Source organism: Eriocheir sinensis, chromosome 44, assembly GCF_024679095.1.
Source record: "Eriocheir sinensis breed Jianghai 21 chromosome 44, ASM2467909v1, whole genome shotgun sequence".
Lineage (NCBI taxonomy): Eukaryota > Metazoa > Arthropoda > Malacostraca > Decapoda > Varunidae > Eriocheir > Eriocheir sinensis.
Window position 1 is genome coordinate 14,441,389 of NC_066552.1, and position 19,708 is coordinate 14,461,096.

General features: G+C 44.5%; 1 protein-coding gene across 1 annotated transcript in view; it reads left to right on the forward strand.

Annotated features, from left to right (window-relative positions):
• The window catches only part of LOC126980612 (uncharacterized), a 61,182-nt gene that overhangs the window by 26,783 nt on the left and 14,691 nt on the right, over window positions 1-19,708 (forward strand). The window contains exon 2 of the mRNA XM_050830716.1: window positions 16,864-17,027. Coding sequence (XP_050686673.1) covers window positions 16,867-17,027 — 161 coding nt within the window. The 5' untranslated portion in view covers window positions 16,864-16,866. The remainder of the gene's footprint in view (window positions 1-16,863; window positions 17,028-19,708) is intronic.

Genomic DNA, 19,708 nt, shown 5'->3' on the forward strand with positions numbered 1-19,708 from the left:
CTCTCCCCTCTTTCCATCCGCCCTCCTCCTCCTTCTCCTACTCTCCTTCTTTCTTCTCCTCGTCCTCCGCCTCCTCGTTCATCCCTCCCTCCCACACCTGTCCCTCACCTTTCCTTTCCCCCTCTTCCTCCTCCCTCTCCTCGTCCGTTCCTCCCTCCATTCCCTTACCCTCCCTTTCTCCTTCTGACTGAGTTCTGTGGACGAAGTATCAAGAACAGGAGACGCTACTGTATTCCTGGCGCAAAACTACAAGATATAGAAGAAGCGGCAGACCTCGTCTCAGACCGCACGGAACAGGACACACTCTTTGTTTTGCACGCTGGCACGAGCAACGTTCAAACAACGTGCACGGAGGAAATTTTAGCCGACTACCGACGAGTAATCCGCCGCTACAAGGAAAAGTCACGCCACATCATTGTCTCCGGGATTCTTCCGAGAATCAACGCCTTCACAGGCTTCCACAGAAAGGCGTCAAACATCAACAACAGACTGAAGCACCTCTGTCAGGACGAGGAGGTTTCGTTCGCAAATGTATGGGATAATTTCTTTGACAACCCCGACCTTTTCCGTCCTGACGGTCTTCACCTCAATGCCATTGGCTCAGCACGGCTTGGTAGGCTGCTGAGCGAGGAAGTACTTTTGTACTCAAAAAACTCCGGCGCGGGAGTGGCACCAAAGTATCGTAAACAACCAACCAGTAGAGCCCGCCCATCATACACCAACGCCCCCAACAGAAAACACACGCAGACGCCGGACTACTGTGACTCGAAGCACTGAAGTCAAGAAGGACATTTCTGTCCTATACACCAACGCATGGAGCTTAATACCCAAACGGGATGAGTTACTTGCCTACGTTGACGTAGAAAGTCCGGACGTGATTGCCATCACCGAAACGTGGGCCACCTCTGACCACCTAATGACCGAATTCTCAATTCCAGGATACGAGAGCTTCTACAAAAACAGACTTCACAAGAAAGGAGGAGGTGTTATCTGTTACGTCAAGAACAAATACCCTGCCGTTGAAGTAACCAAAGAAGACTCAGAGAAATATGACACAGTATATGTTGAACTGGAGACTAGCAAGCACAACAAAATAACGATTGGAACCGTTTACAGACCTCCAAAGCAACAAGAAGCGGACGACGAAGCGCTGTACGAAGAAATCCACACCGTAACGCAAAACAAACAATCAGTCATTATCGGGGACTTTAACTGTGCCAACATTGACTGGACCACGATGATTGGAGACGGGAGGGTAACAGATTGCTCGAAATGTTAGAAGACACTTTTCTTACTCAGATTGTTACCCAACCGACGAGGGAAAACAACATATTAGACCTAGTACTCGTGAGTGATTCAGATCTCACACGTGAATGTCAAGTCGGCGAAAAGCTGGATGGTTGCGACCATCACCTAATCCGCCTAAAGATCAGAACAGACCATGAACTCACCGAAAACACGTCCAAGATTCGAGACTACAAAAGAGCCAATTTTAATTTCGCTCGTGAGCTGCTGACCCAGACAACTTGGGAACACATGGCCTACACTCCTGTGGACGGAGCGTGGAATGGCTTCAAGACCAAACTCCTGGAGGTAGAGAGAACAACTGTTCCCATGAAGACAAGGAGAACAAAAAATGCCACAAGCCCACCATGGATGACTACCCAGGTTCGACGGGCGATTAATTTAAAGAAGAGAAAATACAACTCGCTCAAAGAAAACGGCACTGACGAGGCACGCGAACAATACCATCAAAGCCTCAGAGCTTGCAGAAAACTCATTCGCCAGCGTAAACGCGACTATGAAAAGCAAATTGCACGCGAAGCCAAGTCCAACCCGAAAAAGTTCTTCACGTATATAAGAACCAAAAAGAAGACAAAAAGCAATATCGGTCCCTTAAAAGATGAAAGTGACGTACTAACACAGGACCGTAGACAAATGGTCGAAATCCTAAACAGAAACTTCGCGTCTGTGTTCACGGTCGAGAATACCCAGTCCGTACCCGAGAGCCCTACCCCACCGATGGGAATCACTCCCCTAGAAATTGGCACAATTGAAGAACGGGATGTGAAGAAGTACCTAGACAAACTCGAGACAAACAAGTCCACCGGACCCGACGACTTGTCACCCAGGGTGCTCAAGGAACTCAAGCAGCAAATCCTCAAGCCACTCACCACCATCTACAATCTGTCACTACAACAAAACAAAGTCCCAAAAGACTGGAAACAAGCGAATGTAACTCCGATCTACAAAAAGGGAGACAAAAGTGTGGCCCTAAACTACAGACCAATCAGCCTGACCTCTCTGGCGGGAAAAATCCTCGAGAAGATCATCAGAGACAAACTCGTTAGGTTCCTTGAAGACAACAACATCATTTCCGATGCTCAGCACGGTTTCAGGAACAAGCGCTCATGCTTAACCAATTTATTGGACTTCTTCCAAGGTATCTATGAAAACTGGGATAATCATATCCCCAGCGATGTTATATATCTAGACTTTCAGAAAGCCTTTGACAAAGTGCCACACGAAAGACTCCTCAAGAAACTCAAGTCGGCGGGATTAGGCGCAATCTGACAGCGTGGATCAAGGACTGGCTCACTGTAAGAAAACAACGAGTTGTACTCAACGGACAGGCCTCCGAGTGGCTCCCGGTCACAAGTGGAGTGCCACAGGGGTCAGTGCTGGGACCCATACTTTTCATCATATATATCAACGACCTAGAACTAGGATTGAAATCATATCTTTCAAAATTTACCGACGACACAAAGGTGGGTGGAAGGCCTCACAACGGCAGACTGCGAAATTATCCAGAGAGACCTGGACCAGATCACTCGGTGGTCAGAAAATGGCAGATGTCCTTCAACACTGCCAAATGTAAAGTAATGCATATCGGATCCAGAAACAGCAACCACACATACCACATGGGTGGCGAACCACTACATGTTGTGCAAGAGGAAAGAGACCTCGGGGTCACCATCAGCAGTGACTTGAAACAAATAAAACACTGCAAGTCCGCCTGTAAGAAAGCCAATACAATGCTTGGGTTCATATCGAGGAACTTCGAATACAAGACGCCGGGAGCTATGTTATCCTTGTACAATTCGCTGGTAAGGCCCCACCTGGAATCTGCCGTGCAATTCTGGTCTCCTAATTACAGGAAAGACATTGAATTACTTGAGAGAGTACAGCGCCGCGCCACGAAGATGATACCATCACTGAGGACGAGGCCCTATGACGAGCGACTTGAGCGACTCAACCTCTTCACGTTGGAAAAGAGACGCCTGCGGGGAGACATGATACAAGTCTTTAAGTACCTGAACAAGCTCAGCAACGTTGATCACTCCAAACTCTTCACGCTACAAACCAACCTGAGAACAAGAAACAACGGAAAAACAATTCAAGCAAGGCGATGCAATACCGACATTGGCAGGAGTTATTTCTCGAATAGAGTTGTTCGCCACTGGAACAGCCTTCCTGCAGAAGTGGTTAGCGCAGAGACCATCAACTCCTTCAAGAAACGCATTGATCGCCACTTTGCTGCATCGGGAGTGAACTGAACGTTTCCAAGAGTAGATACACAAGTGCTTTAATCCTTCCCTGCAAGCCACTCCTATGGCAAACGGATTGATTAAATCACTGAACGCAGGCAGCCTAGTAATGAGCCAACAGGCTATCTGCTGCCTGCTAGTCCATGTTTACATGTCCATGTTTCCTCCTCCTCCCCAACATCCTCCTCTTTCTCTCCCTCTTCCTTCTCCTCCCTGTCCTCCTCATCCTCCTCCTCCTCCTCCTCCTCCTCCTCCTCGCCTTCCTCTTCCGTCCCCCCTCTCCCCTCTTTCACCCCTCCTCCTCCTCCTTCTCCTCCTCTCCTTCTTTCTCCTCCGCGTCCTCCGCCTCCTCGTTCGTCTCTCCCTCCCACACCTGTCCCTCACCTTCCCTTTCCCCCTCTTCCTCCTCCCTCCCTCCCTTCACCCTCCCTTTCTCCTCCTCCTCCTTCCTCTTCCTTCTCCCCCTCCTCCTCCTCCTCCTCCCCATCCTCCTCCTCCTCCCCAACATCCTCCTCTTCCTCTCCCTCTTCCTTCTCCTCCCCCTTCTCCTCCTCCTCCTTCTCTTCACCTTCCACCTCTTCCACAATTTCTCCTCGTTCTTCACAGCAGGTCCCTCCCCTCCCTTCCCGCTCTCCCCTCCCCCCTTCACCCACCTCTCCTTCTGGCCGCCAGGTGCTTGTTGTTGGTGATAGTCAGGTGCGTTATGTTGACAGGTATTTTTGCTCCAAGGATAAGAACAGGACGAAGGTGTGTTTCCCAGGGGCAGGGGTGGGCCATATATCAGACAGGATTGAGGCGTGTATGGCAAGCGAGGGTACGAACCCCATTGTCTTTCTCAGCTGTGGCGGACACGACGTTTCCCGTGTGCCAAGCGAGGATCTTCTCCGGCGTTTTAGGGAATTGTTAGGTAGGATAAGAGACGCTGGTGGGTCACCAGTATGGTGTGGCGTCCTGGATGGATGGCTGTCCAGGGCAATAGCAGTGAACAGCAGACTTGCTGAGCACTGCGAGCGCAATGGGTAGCTGTTCGTCGACAATTGGGACCTCCTCTTTGGCAACGACGCCCTGTACGCCCGTGACGGGATACACTTGACGTTCAAGGGTGTTGAGGCTCTCCCAGACCCCCTTGAGCGAGCACTTAGTACCCTGAGGGATTTTTTAGTATAGACGAGGGGGGGAGGAGTAATGAGAGAGGACATGTAGCTCATAATACAACCAGGCAACTTAGAAGTAAGTATAGGGAAGTAACAGAGGGCGGGGTAAGAATCTTCTATACTAACAGCATGAGCCTCAGAAACAAAATAGACTTACTAAGGGGTGAAGCTTGTTCAGAAAATTTTGACATAATAGCGATCACTGAGACATGGATAGACACTGCCAATATAAATTTTAGATTGGGATTTGAAATAACGGGTTATCAGATGTTTCACAAAGACAGAAGGGGCAGAAAGGGAGGTGGAGTTGCGCTATATGTTAAAGACTCACTTAAATGTTTAGTTAACCATTCAGTCAAAATTAACATGGATTCAGAATCAGTTTGGGTGGTCCTTTACAAAGGGAAAGAAAAAAACTAACTCTAGGAGTTACGTACAGGCACCCAACCTTAACAGGCAGGACACGAGTATATTACTACAGAAGATTGGCAGGGTGAGTAGAAGTGAAAATGTCTGCGTGATGGGGGACTTTAATTATAGGAAGATAGACTGGGAAGACCTAGTGGGTGACCTGGAAGCCGAGGATTTTCTTGAAGTTATACAAGATAATTTCCTTAAGCAGGTAGTTACTGAGCCTACCAGAGGAGATAACATATTAAACCTAGTCCTAACTAATAATGGAAACTAGCTACATGAGTTGGAGGTGGGCGGAGAGTTAGGAAATAGTGACCACAGAACGGTTCGTTTTAGCTTAGACAGGCCGGTAACCCGCGAACCAAACCCAGTGTTAGTGCCAGATTTCAGAAGGGCAAATTACGAGGGGCTTCGAAGACATCTTGAAGGGGTAAACTGGGATAATTTAGGGATTCATGAGGGCCAGAACTGCGGATTGGAGAGCCAGGAGAACCAGGTAGAAATGTCTTACAATAATTTAGTTAGAGTAATAGTAGAGGGGCAAGGACAGCATTTACCACAGCGAACACTTAGAAAAGAAAACAATGACCCTAAGTGGATGACTCGTGGACTAAATCACGAGATAGGGTTAAAGATGGGAATTTATCGGAACATAAAGAATGGTGAAACACATCTCAGGGGCCGGTATGTCGAACTATCTAGATTAGTGAAGAAAAACACCAGGATAGCAAAAAGGAATTATGAGATCAGAGTAGCAAATGAGACGAAATGTAATCCTAAGGGCTTCTTTCAGATGTATAGAACAAAAACAAGGGAGAAAATTGGACCGCTGAAAACAAACACAGGGGAGCTAGTGGAAAATTACGAAAATCTGAGCACATTGCTGAACGACTACTTCCTTTCAGTATTCACACAAGAGAATCGAACGACTATTTCGGAAAGGGTTCAGGTTTACGAGGGCGGGGATGGCGATAAATTGAGGGATATAATTATTACCAGGCAAGTAGTTCAGGATGAGATAGATAATTAAGAAGAATAAGTCGCCAGGTCCTGACGGGATACTTCCGAGGGTATTAAAGGAATTAGGTGATGTACTCAGTGACCCATTAACCGATATCTTTAAGATGTCGGTAAATACTGGCTGTGCCCAGCCTATGGAAAGTAATTAATGTGACGCCGATTTTCAAAAAGGGGGACAGGTCAGCTGTTTCAAACTATCGCCCAGTTAGCTTAACATCGGTTATAGGCAAGATGCTGGAGTCCATAATAGCCAGGAACATTCGGGAGCATCTAGAGAAACATAGCTTAAGTCACGACTCGCAGCATGGGTTCACGAAAGGTAGGTGATGCCTCACCAATTTCTTGTCCTTCTAAAATAAAGTATTTGAAGCGGTAGACAGAGATGAAAATTATGATGTGATCTATCTTGATTTTAGTTAAGCGTTTGACAAAGTTCCTCACCAACGACTGTTGCTTAAATTACAGGCTCACGGAGTAGAGGGTAAAGTTTTGATCTGGGTCAAGGCGTGGCTTAGCAATAGGAAGCAAAGAGTGCAAATCAATAGTAAAAGATCTGACTGGGGATGTGTTACGAGTGGGGTCCCACAAGGCTCGGTATTAGGTCCACTTTTGTTTATTATTTATATCAATGACTTAGATACAGGAATTAGTAGTGATGTCAGTAAGTTTGCAGATGATACCAAGATCGGTAGAGTAATTGAGTCGGATCAGGACGCTAGTATTGTCCAGGATGAACTAAACAGATTGTATGACTTGGCGGATAAATGTCAGATGGAGTTCAATGTAGGGAAGTGCAGTATTCTAACTATTGTTTAAATGACACTCTCATAAGCAGGTCTTGGTGCGAGAGAGACTTAGGGGTCTTAGTGAGCTCTGATCTCCATCCAAGGGCACAATGCATTCAAGCTAGAAATCGAGCAAATAGGGTACTGGGATTTATTTCAAGGAGCGTAAGCAACAGAAGCGCCGAAGTCTTTCTCAAACTATATTTAGCATTAGTTAGACCTCAGCTTGACTATGCGGTTCAGTTCTGGTCACCTTACTATAGAATGAATATCAAAATGTTAGAATCGGTGCAGAGGAGGATGTCTAAGATGATTCAGGGGTTGCGAAACTTGCCATACGAGGAAAGACTCAAACAGTTAAACTTGCATTCTCTAGAAAGGCGAAGGGTGCGTGGAGACATGATCGAGGTTTATAAATGGATGAAGGGCTTTAATAAGGAGGATATTCATAAGGTTTTGTTGGTAAGAGAACCGGGTAGGACACGAAGTAATGGGTTTAAACTGGATAAATTCAGATTCCACAGGGACATAGGATAAAATTGGTTTACTAACAGGGTTGTGGATGAGTGGAATAGGCTTAGCAGCCATGTGGTGAGTGCCAATACAATTGTCACATTCAAAAATAAATTAGATAAATTCATGGACAGCGATATTAGGTGGGGTTAGATACACGGAAGTTTAGGCTCAAAGGAGCTGCCTTGTACAGGCCTACCGGCCTCTTGCAGACTCCTACGTTCTTATGTTTTTATGTTCTTATGAAACCTGGGGAGGAATAACGACGGTGCCGTATCTTGTCTCCGTCAATGACAGTTTTAGTCTGGGTGTCTTCCAGGCCATTCGAGTCGATAGTACATGGTACAGTTAACCCGAGAATGTCGGCAGACCCTTTTCAGGGCTTTCATGAGTCGTAGCTGTGATATGGTGTACCCTAAAAAGGGCTCGCCATAAAACACCTAATTCGAGCTAATTGTAGGCGGTGGTGGCATAGCGCAACCCACCATGAATGCCCTAGGTCATTGTGGTGGGTGAGTGATCTTGAGGAGGGCCCTTTTGTCTTAGGTGGTGCTGTAAGTTCATGGCAGACTGAATTAGCTACCCATCACTTGTCATATTATCTATAGTAGACGACAAGCGACTCTCAGCTAGATGCCCCCCGTCACGAGACTGTTTATTTTGTAACAAACACCTCCCAAAAAGAATGGAGTTTGAGTAAATTTAAATATTTTTAACGGCTTTATGGTTATGAGAGGAGTACTCTGATGTACGTTCCATGCTCTTTTCTTAGCCTCAAAATGCAGTGTAATATTGTCGTTTCTCGGCCACTTCTCGGCTTTCCCATAACCGAAGCGCACGGGTTAAGGCCAATGTCCCTCTTACACTTTTGGCTGGGCAGGAGGGTGATTTCCACTTCTTCAGCCTTCTCTTGAAGTTCGCTGTGAACCTATCATCGCGACCCCCCCCCCCCCCCTTCCTATACACCTGCACAGCCCAGGAGACAATAGGAGGAGTGTGGATTAAAAAGGGGAGGCTCTTTCTTTCTGTCTATATATTTTCCTTCTTTATCATTATTCGTTTATTTCACTCTTTCTCTTTCTTTTTTCTTTCTCTTTTTCTTTTTCTTAATCTTCTATATTTCCCTGTCTTTCTTATTCTCTTTCTTTTTTTTCTTCTTGTCTGTCTCTTTCTTTGTCTATGCATTTTTCATTATAATTCTTTATTTTTCATTTTCTTTCTCCTTTCTTTTTTTTCTTTTTTTCTCTCATTACTTTTTCACTTTCTTTCTACATTTTTCTTTCTCCTTCTTTCTTTCTTTCTTTGTCTCTCTATTTACTTCCTTAACCCGTGGGCTTCGGCGATGGGAAAGCCGAGAAGTGGCCGAAAAACGGTAACATTAAACTGCGCTTTGAGACTAAGAAAAGAGCATGGAACGTACATCAGAGTACTCCTCTCATAACCATAAAGCCGTTAAAAATATTTACTTATACTCAAACTCCATTCTTTTTGGGTGGTGTTTGTTACAAAATAAACAGTCTAGTGACACGTGGTATCAAGCCGAGAGTCACTTGTTGTCTACTTTAGAGAATTTGACAAGTGATTACTGTATGGATAGCTAATTCAGTCTGCCACGACCTTACAGCACCACCTATGACAAATAAGCCCACCTCAAGATCAATCACCCACCACAATGACCCAGTTCATGCATGGTGGGTTGCTCTATGCCGCCACCGCCTACAATTAGCTCGAATTAGGCGTTTTGAGCCGAGCCCAGAACTGGGTTCGCCGTTTCAGCGGACCGACTCGCGGGAGCCCAAAAATGGGTCCACCGACGGTGCCGGGTCTTTCTTTCCTTCTCTTTATCTTTCTTTGTTTCTCTAACTTTCTTGTTCTTTCTCTCTTTCTTTCGTTGTCTTTCTTTCTCCTTTTTTCTCTTCCTTTCTGTTTTCTTTTCTGTCTTTGTATATCTATCTTTATTTCTTTATTTATCTTTCATTCTTTATTTATATTCTTATTCTTTCTCTTCTTTTACTTCCTCTTGTTTTGTCTTTCTTTCTTTCTTTTCCCTTCCTGTTTTTCTTTCTCTCTTCCTTTCTTTCTCTTTACTCTGTAGATATTCACGTTGATATGCTAGTGACTGCGCATTAGGGCACCGGAATGCTTCATATAGTTTATGCGATTATGGCAAACCTCTCTCTCTCTCTCTCTCTCTCTCTCTCTCTCTCTCTCTCTCTCTCTCTCTCTCTCTCTCTCTCTCTCTCTCTCTCTCTCTCTCTCTCTCTCTCTCTCTCTCAGCTTTAACAGTTATGTTGTTAATGATTGTAGAAATGAAAGAGGTGATAGTGACGGGGAAAATTATGATAAAATGATATTTCTGTAAGAATTGAGACAGACAAATTGGAGATTATTAGTGTCAAATGAGGTGGAGGAGGAGAAGTGGGCGGAGCTGCGAACCCTCATAAGGCGGGAGGATGGGAGGGGGGAGGAGGAGGGCCGGAGAAGATGAGAGGGATAGAGGAGGGAGGGACGAGGTGGGCGGAAACACAGAAGAAAGGCAAGTACGGAAATAAAACTTGAGTAAAAAATGGGTGTGTGTGTGTGTGTGTGTGTGTGTGTGTGTGTGTGTGTGTGTGTGTGTGTGTGTGTGTGTGTGAGAGAGAGAGAGAGAGAGAGAGAGAGAGAGAGAGAGAGAGAGAGAGACCTGTTCTCAGAGGCTGACCTCACTCTCTCCATCAGAAGAAATTTTGGAGCTGTTAAGACAGGGACGAGAAGGTGAGGGAGGGCAGGTAGGGGGAGAGAGGAAGGTGGCTAGGGACGATGAATTAGTAAAAAAAATGAAAAGACTAGAAAAACAGAGACCCAAGCTCTGGTGGTAAAGGGTCAATGGCACCGACTGTATACAGGTGTCTGTAGACTTACTGTTATAGTAGGATATCAATGTATTATTATTATTATTATTTAATATCACCACGAATTAGGCATACAATTGTCAATGGAAAAAACCCAATTGTAACTCGTCACTCCTTCACGAGAGTCGGACCCACAACGGTAGTCGCTCTTGCTCCGACGCTCTTTGTACATATAGGCTAAGAATATACTCGCCTTAAGGAAGCTGAAGTCTTAATCAACGCCCTTTAAACGCCCCCCGGTACCCCGTTACATATTGGTGGCAACGGTCCCCACCGCGCCTGTGCCTTCGCTACCTCGTTCTCCTCCAAGCTCCAAGCCACGAGAACTCACTCACAAACCGAGGACAGGCGTAGAAGGAAGGAAGGTCACAAGCCAGCCGTCCGCGGCAACTCGCCAGGCGCCAGCTACAAGCTCTCCAGGCTTCAGCTACAAGGTCCATACAGGCGTCAAGCCTCGGGCCACCAACAGGCCTACGCAACCGAAAGCGAGGCCACAATCTACAAGCCGCCTAACCCGCTACAAGCCAGCCCTGCTACAAGTACTCCAAGCCCTCCGCCCGCAGGAGGAGGCTTGCCCCACTGGCCTTGGAACAACCCTCATGCCCCTCGCACCACAGCGGGCGGCAACGCCGCCGCTGCCGGGAGCATCGGCTCAAACCTCTTCCGGCAAACAGTCAGCCAGGGCACCCGCGGACATCTCCCGGTGACTGCAAGCAGCTACCACTACCGTTCCTGCAAGGCGTCTTCTCAAGAGGTTACACACCCAAGTCGCCTTATCTGCCACCGCGGCACATCTCTCAATATAACAAGACCGCCGCAGCCGTCCTACGTCTGGCAGCAGTGTTCCGGCACCAGCTCACTGCCAGTCAAATCGCTTAGTCAGCAGCTTCCAGCAGCCATTACGAGTCTCCCGATGTCCGCCCTCCCCTCAACTCTCATCACCGCTGCTGCCGCGGAGGTCTCCGGCGCGACTCCACAGACTGCACGTACATCTACACTACATCAGCTGATTAATCTTGGTATTTGTGGATAGTCCCTTCTGGTTAAACTATGCCGGCTCAGCTTATTCCAGTTTTCTTTCGAGCAGAGGCACCACCTTTTATTTCTGTCTTCCTAACACTGTTAATCAGTCATAATTGTGAGAGTAACGTTCATTCGCATACGATATTGATCCTTTCTTATTGTCTGCTAGCGGTAAAACTGTGATTTCACTGATCATTGTTCATCTTCCTCAGTGTGCCCTGACTCCGTTTTCTCTTCGCCGCTCGGGGAAAACTGGCACCTTAAAGGCATACTCACTTAATTTCTCCTACCCAAAATACCGCATTTTTTTTTATAGAATTATTATGACATTCCATTGTAACCTTAACTTCTATTACGTCTAACAGGCACCTTGCTAGGCATCCTTTCTTGTTTTTAGGGGTTCGGCGCAAACTATTAATTTATGCACGTTACGTTTATTGGTTAATATTTACAGCTATCAAAATATGCTCCTATATTGTAACTGATTTAAACCTTCCGGGTTCGTCTGAATAATTAACCCCCACTCAGCCGATCAAAATGCCTGACGATCCACCTCCCCTCCTTCCTACCGGGGCCACACCCCACTTCCCCCCTCCCCCGATTCGGGTCATTCCAACTCACGCCAGTATTCGGCAGTTCTCTGGCGGCGAGACCGATTTTTCGGCGATACAGTTCCTAGATCTTTGTGAGTCTGCCATCGTAAATTTCTCCATTACGGAAGATCATGATAAAATCGCTTTCATTCGGTCCCGGTTACTTCCAGGCTCTCGGGTACTAAATTTGATATAGTCCTCAGTGTTCGCTTCGGGAGACGTTGGAGTAAACTATGAGGTTTTTAAAAGTAATTTCATAAAAATCTTCTGGGGCGGGAGTAAACCAAGCATCGTTAGACAGATGGCACACACGGTTAAGTGCCTCCAAAAAAAATCCTCAACAAAGCCGATTTGGGACGCCATGATTGAGGCAAATCAGCTGGCGGTTGACTGTGCCTAGAAGACGCGCAGTGGCTTCCAAGGGGCTGTATGCAAAAGCACCAGGTGAAGACAGCCTTCCAGCTGTTTTTTTACTTATTTCATATTTCAGAGAAGAACCGCCGTTCTGCCCTTCCTTTGGCCTTCAAACCGAGCGGGAAGTTGGCTGGCTTCGTCTCAGAGTTAGAAGTCAAGGTTCAAGAACACCCTCACCATCAACCCCTCGCAACAGCCGCAGCATTGCAGGCACAGAGTAAGGCATCTCTCACCTGTAGTTTTTGCAAACAATCAGGACATTCTGAACATTCTTGCTTCCGAAACGTAGGGAATCAACACACTAAGACAGGGCTCTGATAGGAGATCAGGAGGTTACTGGGGCGGGCATCATTCATCACACAGGAACCCTATCCTCAGGCTCATCGTGAACGATTCTCCACGATAACTGGGAGGATTGGCTATCGTACATATAGCCGATTCTTCCATAAAATACGTCGGCAAACGCACTTCCACTGGGAAGCTGCCCTACTACATCTTCTGGTTGGGTGGAGAAACGTTCTCCATACGACTTCCTAATGTCAAAAACCACACAACCTCTCTGGTACAGCATTGATAGGTACGTGCACAACAGCAGATGCGGCTATGTTTTCCTTCAAGATACACTTCCAGAGTGTTAGGTGTACGTTAAAAAGCCACGAAGGTTGAAATGATGTCAAAACAACACAAAACAGGCCTGTCCTGGCGAAATTAAAAGAGGGTGATTACAGTCATGATTAAGCAAGCGGGAGTGAGTTCGAAATCAGCTAAATTTGAGGGTCCTACAAATTTTGTGGTCCCGCCTGAGTTGAACAATAGAATCGGTTCGATACCCCTGAGTCAAATAGTGAGTCAGCCCATATGTTCAGTTGGTGTGTTCGAACAAAGGGGGAAATCTGGTCGAGGTTCCTTGAGTCAACAGTGGACTGGCCCAGAAGTTCACAGATCGTTCGAAAAGTTCAGCATTCCCTCACCTTTGGACCTTTGATATTGGTAATTCCTCTCAGAGTCAAAATGTCCAAACAAAGATAATTCCAACACCCATAGCTATATAACTCTGAGTAACCACGGTTTTAAATATTTATTCCTGCACCACTTTCAGATCATGATGTTGCGTTTTTCTGGATCATTTCTTGTCCTCCTCGCTCCTGTTTGCAACAACGACACCTCCATCCAATTTTGAAGCTCTGGCGCCCCACGGCATTTACAGTAATACATAGGAGTATAGGTCTTCCTCCAAGAAGATGTGCTCCTCGTAAAATATCCATATACTTCCTGACCACCAACACAACTGACAATACAATCAGGATAAGGTCTTCAGAAACGGCTACTCGGCATGGCGCGTGATTTAACAATACGGGGCTACCAAGACTTGGGAATCAAAGACACCTTCTAGTGCACCAACTCTTGAATCTTTTTCAACTACTGAGGATAGGATTTGTTCTTGGCTGTGGGAAACGTTGGAGGAGGTAGACATGGATTATGGGTCACTCAGTTCAATTTCAAAAGAGGGCTGCTCAACATCGCTGGGTCCACCAAAGTTCCCTTCGGTACGGCGAACAGACGAGGACGCACGCGTTTTGCGTGGACCATACTTGCTGCTCATGTACTTCTCTTCTTTTGCTGCCCGGAAATCGCAGGGCGATCAACGCCAGTTGTAGAAAACTTGCGCTGTTGCAATTAACATTGAGATGAATCACAGTTGCAGTGACAAACAAGATGGCAGTAGAGGTTATCAAAAATAGTTGGTCCAAACAGACTGACCAGGGTGAACTGCAGTTTCTCTTCCCTAGATCAGTAGCCTTGGTATGTATTGGAAAATCGCCGGCTAACTCTGTCGCAACGGCAAATCAGCAGGTTATTAGCAACATGGTTGATGCGGCACAATTTGCAGAGCCACACCTTGCCTTATTCCTCATACATCGGGTAATGCACCATGTATCAAAATCTATAAAATTCACACCTTATTCAAATCCCCAGACATGAGACAATATTTTTCAATTTCGATTGAAAGTCCAGCCCTTCACCCTGATAATACCATAATCAATCATGTTCCATCTTCAGACGGAGAACGTGCTTGAGGCACACGAAATTGCCCTGCCCTTTTCGTCAGGCAAAGGACAGTAAAGTTAGCCCTTGGACACGTCCTCGTCTCTGTTCTAATCGCGAAGAATTTCTGCTTCAGGTATTCAACGGGTAGCTATCACTTGCAGTATTGCAAGGAGACGGTCTTCAGGCGATTCTTATTGCTCTATGTCCTTCTCTTGCCTTCCCTACCAGTTCGGTGGTGGGTATGCGAGATTCGCCTCAATTCCCGCGGGGAACGCGCGTTCTGACGTCGCTTTTCCCTGTGCTCCCCTTACAAGCAGCTACCACCAACACCTTTTTTCCATAAGAACTTTCAGGTCTGCATTATTTCCCATTTCCCCAGTCCTTCTATGTACGTGGTCATTCGCCTGGAGGGTACCACTTATCAACGGGTTATTGGTCATCATGCCATAACGGAAGCATGTGCTTATATCCGTGGCCCACCAACATAACAACGTACCCGTCCCGGGATCCGTCTGGTTTTACGGCTGGCAATATTTCCTCATCGAGTGTTTCACTACGGTCTTCTCGATACATTGCATTTCTCCAGCACCTCTTATGACTAATTTCTTAATTCATTGTTCTTCGTAAACAAAACAGAGTTTGCGGGTAAACCCTGAGGAAACGCTGCCTTCCGAATACTCTGTATCGTCCCTTTACTTGTACCCTGGATTTTTGGTAACAATGTTTCTGATAAGTTCGTCAGTCTCTTGCCGTCATGTGCTACCTTATTAGGAGTGAACTCTGTCCTGCACGATTATTTGGTTGTGCAGACACGGCGACTGGATGCAGGGAGGCCACTGCAAGGTGTAGTTTTTTCCTTTTCAAGTAAGTCAGATGACAGAAACCTGGCATCTCCTGTCCTATACCTCAATATCATTGTAACTATGTTGCACTACTGTATGTTGCACTCACTGTATTTTTTTAGAGCTAGTTGAACGTTTCAAAAAATTGTCTGTAACTATGCCAGTCCGATAGCCTCTATATACATGTGTCCTTATATTTATCTTTGAGAGAGATTTCTTTATGTTTCATGTCACAATACTGTTGTGTTTTAATTTCTCCTCATTTATATTATGACTACATATGTTCTTACATAGCCAGTGTTTTAATGTAATTCATCATAGGCAGTCTGTTTAACAAACTCCCCAACTATGTATGCTTAATGGCAAATTAGACTGTTATTAGTTAGATTTTGTATATCGCGAGGTCGCGATCACTTCGGTAGGTGGTAAATCAGCAGTGTTATAGTAGGATATCAATGTATTATTATTAGCTGCTATTATTATTATTATTATATATTATTATATATTATTACATATTATTATTATTATTATTATTATTATTATTTAATATCACCATCGAATTAGGTATACAATTGTCAATGGAAAAGACCCACGACAGTATAGATCACGCCACTCTTTATAGTGGAATGTCGTCCGTCAGTGTTTACTGTCTCAGTTCGTATACAACGCATTTCATAGGCAGTGGAGGTCACCTTGACGTACGTGACCAATTGTAATAACTATTTTCCACCTGTAACCTGTCACTTCACGAGAGTCCATCAAACATTGATTAACGGCAGTCGTTTCTCTCGCTCCGGCGCCCTAAAATATTATATAGGCTAAGTGTTAATATATTCTGCCCAAGGTGAAGTTGAAGTCTTTATCATCAAAACGCCCTTAAACGCCCCCTGGCACTCCTGGCAGGTTACATTACTAGATGAAACAATATATTATTAGGGGGCGAGGACATTGATATCTTTAGAATTTACGTATACCTTGGTAGCGTAATGCAGAACAACGCAGCAGGTCACACAAAATTATATTGATGGCTGAGAAGACTGCTTGCACAGATAAGGGTAGAGAGAGGTGACAGGGCACGGCGCACATGCATAACATACAAGTCCATGCGCTTGCAAAATCTTATAAAAAAAAAAAAATCGATCAGCTAAGGCTATTTACTTCATCATATAATTTGGAAGTGCATCATGTCAATTTTATATATTATTTCTAAGAGAATCATTACTGTATTCTTGGATTGATGCGATAGATATTATAAATAACTTTAAATGCACGTGTTATACATTTTCACTCATTCTTCTATGCGTTATTACTTATATTCTATCACTGCAGATACTCTCCCCATATAAAAAAAAGCATTCACAAGTATAGAAGTATATGAGTAAATCATGGGATTCAAAAATTACTTAATATATATATATGACTTATAATGGTCTTTTACTACAAATATGAATGCTATTATTATATCTTATAATTGGCTTTATAGTACAGGCCTGAGCCTGCCGTGCAATAACTTACATAATTCATACAACGCCGAGGAGGGGGTTGTGCCTTAGAGATATCGGAAAAAATCAGTTTGTAGAACAATGTTTTCATTCTTAAAAGCTCTCTCCTATGCAGACCATGATTCGTTCAGCGGCGTCCAGGGGGTGTCGGGCGTGGGCCACAACATTCACTAAGGCCAACATCACCACCACCACCAGCACTGGGACGTCCACCATCGGCACCAACGTGAAACGGGGGAAACGACTCCCCCACATCGCCACGTCCAGTAAGCCGGCAGGGTGAGTCTTCGTGCTGGAGCGTTCTTCGGGCCGCTCCAACTCATCGTGGCATTTTTGGTATCAGATAGGTGAAATATGAATATCTCACAGGTTCGTCCGCAGTTATTTTTTTTCAAGAGGGGCAGGGCCAGCATGTTTTACGTCCTATACATAAACACATCAAGTTTCATATCTTCAGTTTCCCAATATTTGCACCACCAGGTGTCCTCCTAAGGTTTTAATTACTATTAATTTTGTCATAACTTGCAAACAAAAGTGTGAACGAGAGTACGACCGATCTCCAAGGGTGGAACTGCCGTGGTCGGACAGTCTGCCTACGGGTAGTTTAACTACCATGACAATGTGCCTAGCGGATATTATACCTATGGACAATGTGCCAAACGGATATTTCGCATTGCTAAAAACAACTTTCTTCATTTGAATCAGAAAAAAAAAAAATATATATATATATATATATATATATATATATATATATATATATATATATATATATATATATATATATATATATATATATATATATATATATATATATATATATATATATATATATATATATATATATATATATATATATATATATATATATATATATATATATATATATATATATATATATATATATATATATATATATATATATATATATATATATATATATATATATATATATATATATATATATATATATATATATATATATATATATATATATATATATAGATATATATATATATATATATATATATATATATATATATATATATATATATATATACACACACACACCCACCCACACACCCACACACACATCACCACCTCTCCTCCTCTAAACCTCACCGAAACACAGGTCTCTGAGGCTACTGACAGCAATCTCTACTCTATTCCCTTTTACTATATCTATCCTAAATGTCAATCCAAAGCTGGATGATGCGTCTACGTGCTCAACGACATCACTTACTCTCGTGAATTTTCCACCATCTGGCTAAGATTTCAGTGTCATTCTATTAATAAATACATCAGTGCTGTTTATCTCTCACCTAACTCTACTAATCATGTAAAATTCTTTGACTATTTGAACTCTAAAGTGGAGCACATCTTGACCCACTCTCCCTTCACTGAAATTTCCATCTTAGGAGATTTCAATGTTCACCACCAGCTTTGGCTGTCATCCTCTTTCAATGACCAGCCCAGTGAACAAGCTTAACACTTAGCTCTCCTCAATGATCTTGAGCAGTTGCTTAAGTACCCTCCACGTATTCTCGACCGCCTTGGAGACCGGCCCAACATACTAGACCTCTTCCTTACCTCTAACCCTTCTGCTTACTCTGCCAAATTGTTCTCTCCGCTGGGCTCCTCCGATCACAAACTTATTTCTGTATTATGTCCAATCGCTCCTGTACACCCTCTGGACACACCGAAGAGGCGATGTTTCTGGCATTTTGCTTCAGCTCGGTGGGTCGACCTGAGGATGTACTTTACCGACTTCCCGTGGAATGATTATTGTTTCCAGGATAGAGACCCCTCTGTGTGTGCTCAGTGCATCACAGAGCTGATTGTCTCTGGAATGGAGGTATACATTCCACGTTCTTTCTCTACTCACGCTAAAAAGCCTTGGTTTAATCACGCTTGTTATCGTGCTGTCAATGAAAGAGAGGCAGCTCACAAAAGGTACCAGAGCGTTCAAACTAATGCTAATTATTAACTTTACATTTCTGCCCGGAATCGTGCCAAATCTCCGACTAACCAAAAACTCTTTCATTAATAGAAAATGCCAAAACTTTGCTTTCTCTAACTCTTCCCGTGACTTCTGGCATCCAGTGAGAATTATCACTTCCAACCTCACTTCTCCATCTTTCCCTCCACTCCTCAGTCCTGACGGCAACACTGCCGTTTCATTTATCACTAAGGCTAAACTCTTCTCTCAAACTGTTTGTAAAAACTCCACTCTGGACGATTCTGGGCATATTCCTCCTACTCATCCCACCTCTGACTCTTTTATGCCTGTTATAAAGATTCTTCAAAATGATGTTTTCTATGCCCTCTCTGGCCTCAATCCTCAGAAGGCTTATGGACCTGATGGAGTGCCTCCTATTGTCCTTAAAAACTTTGCTTCTGTGCTGACACCCTGTCTGGTCAAACTCTTTCGCCTCTGCCTGTCAACATCTACCTTTCCTTCCTGCTGGAAGTATGCCTTCATACAGCCTGTGCCTAAGAAGGGTGACCGTTCCAATCCCTCAAACTACCGTCCTATAGCTTTACTTTCTTGTCTATCTAAAGCTTCTGACATTCTATCTGATCGCCAGTATGGGTTCCGCAGGGGGCGTTCTACTGGTGATCTCCTTGCCTTCCTAACTAATTCTTGGTCATCCTCTCTAAGCCGTTTCGGTGAAACCTTTGCTATTGCGCTGGACATATCAAAAGCTTTTGATAGGGTCTGGCACAAATCTTTGCTTTCCAAACTACCCTCCTACGGCTTCTAGCCTTCTCTCTGAACCTTTATCTTCAGTTTCCTTTCTGACCGTTCTATTTCTGCTGTGGTAGACGGTCATTGTTCTTCCCCTAAACCAATTAACAGTGGTGTCCCACTGGGTTCTGTCCTATCTCCCACTCTCTTTTTGTTGTTCATTGATGATCTTTCCAAAACGAACTGTCCTATCCATTCCTACGCCGATGATTCC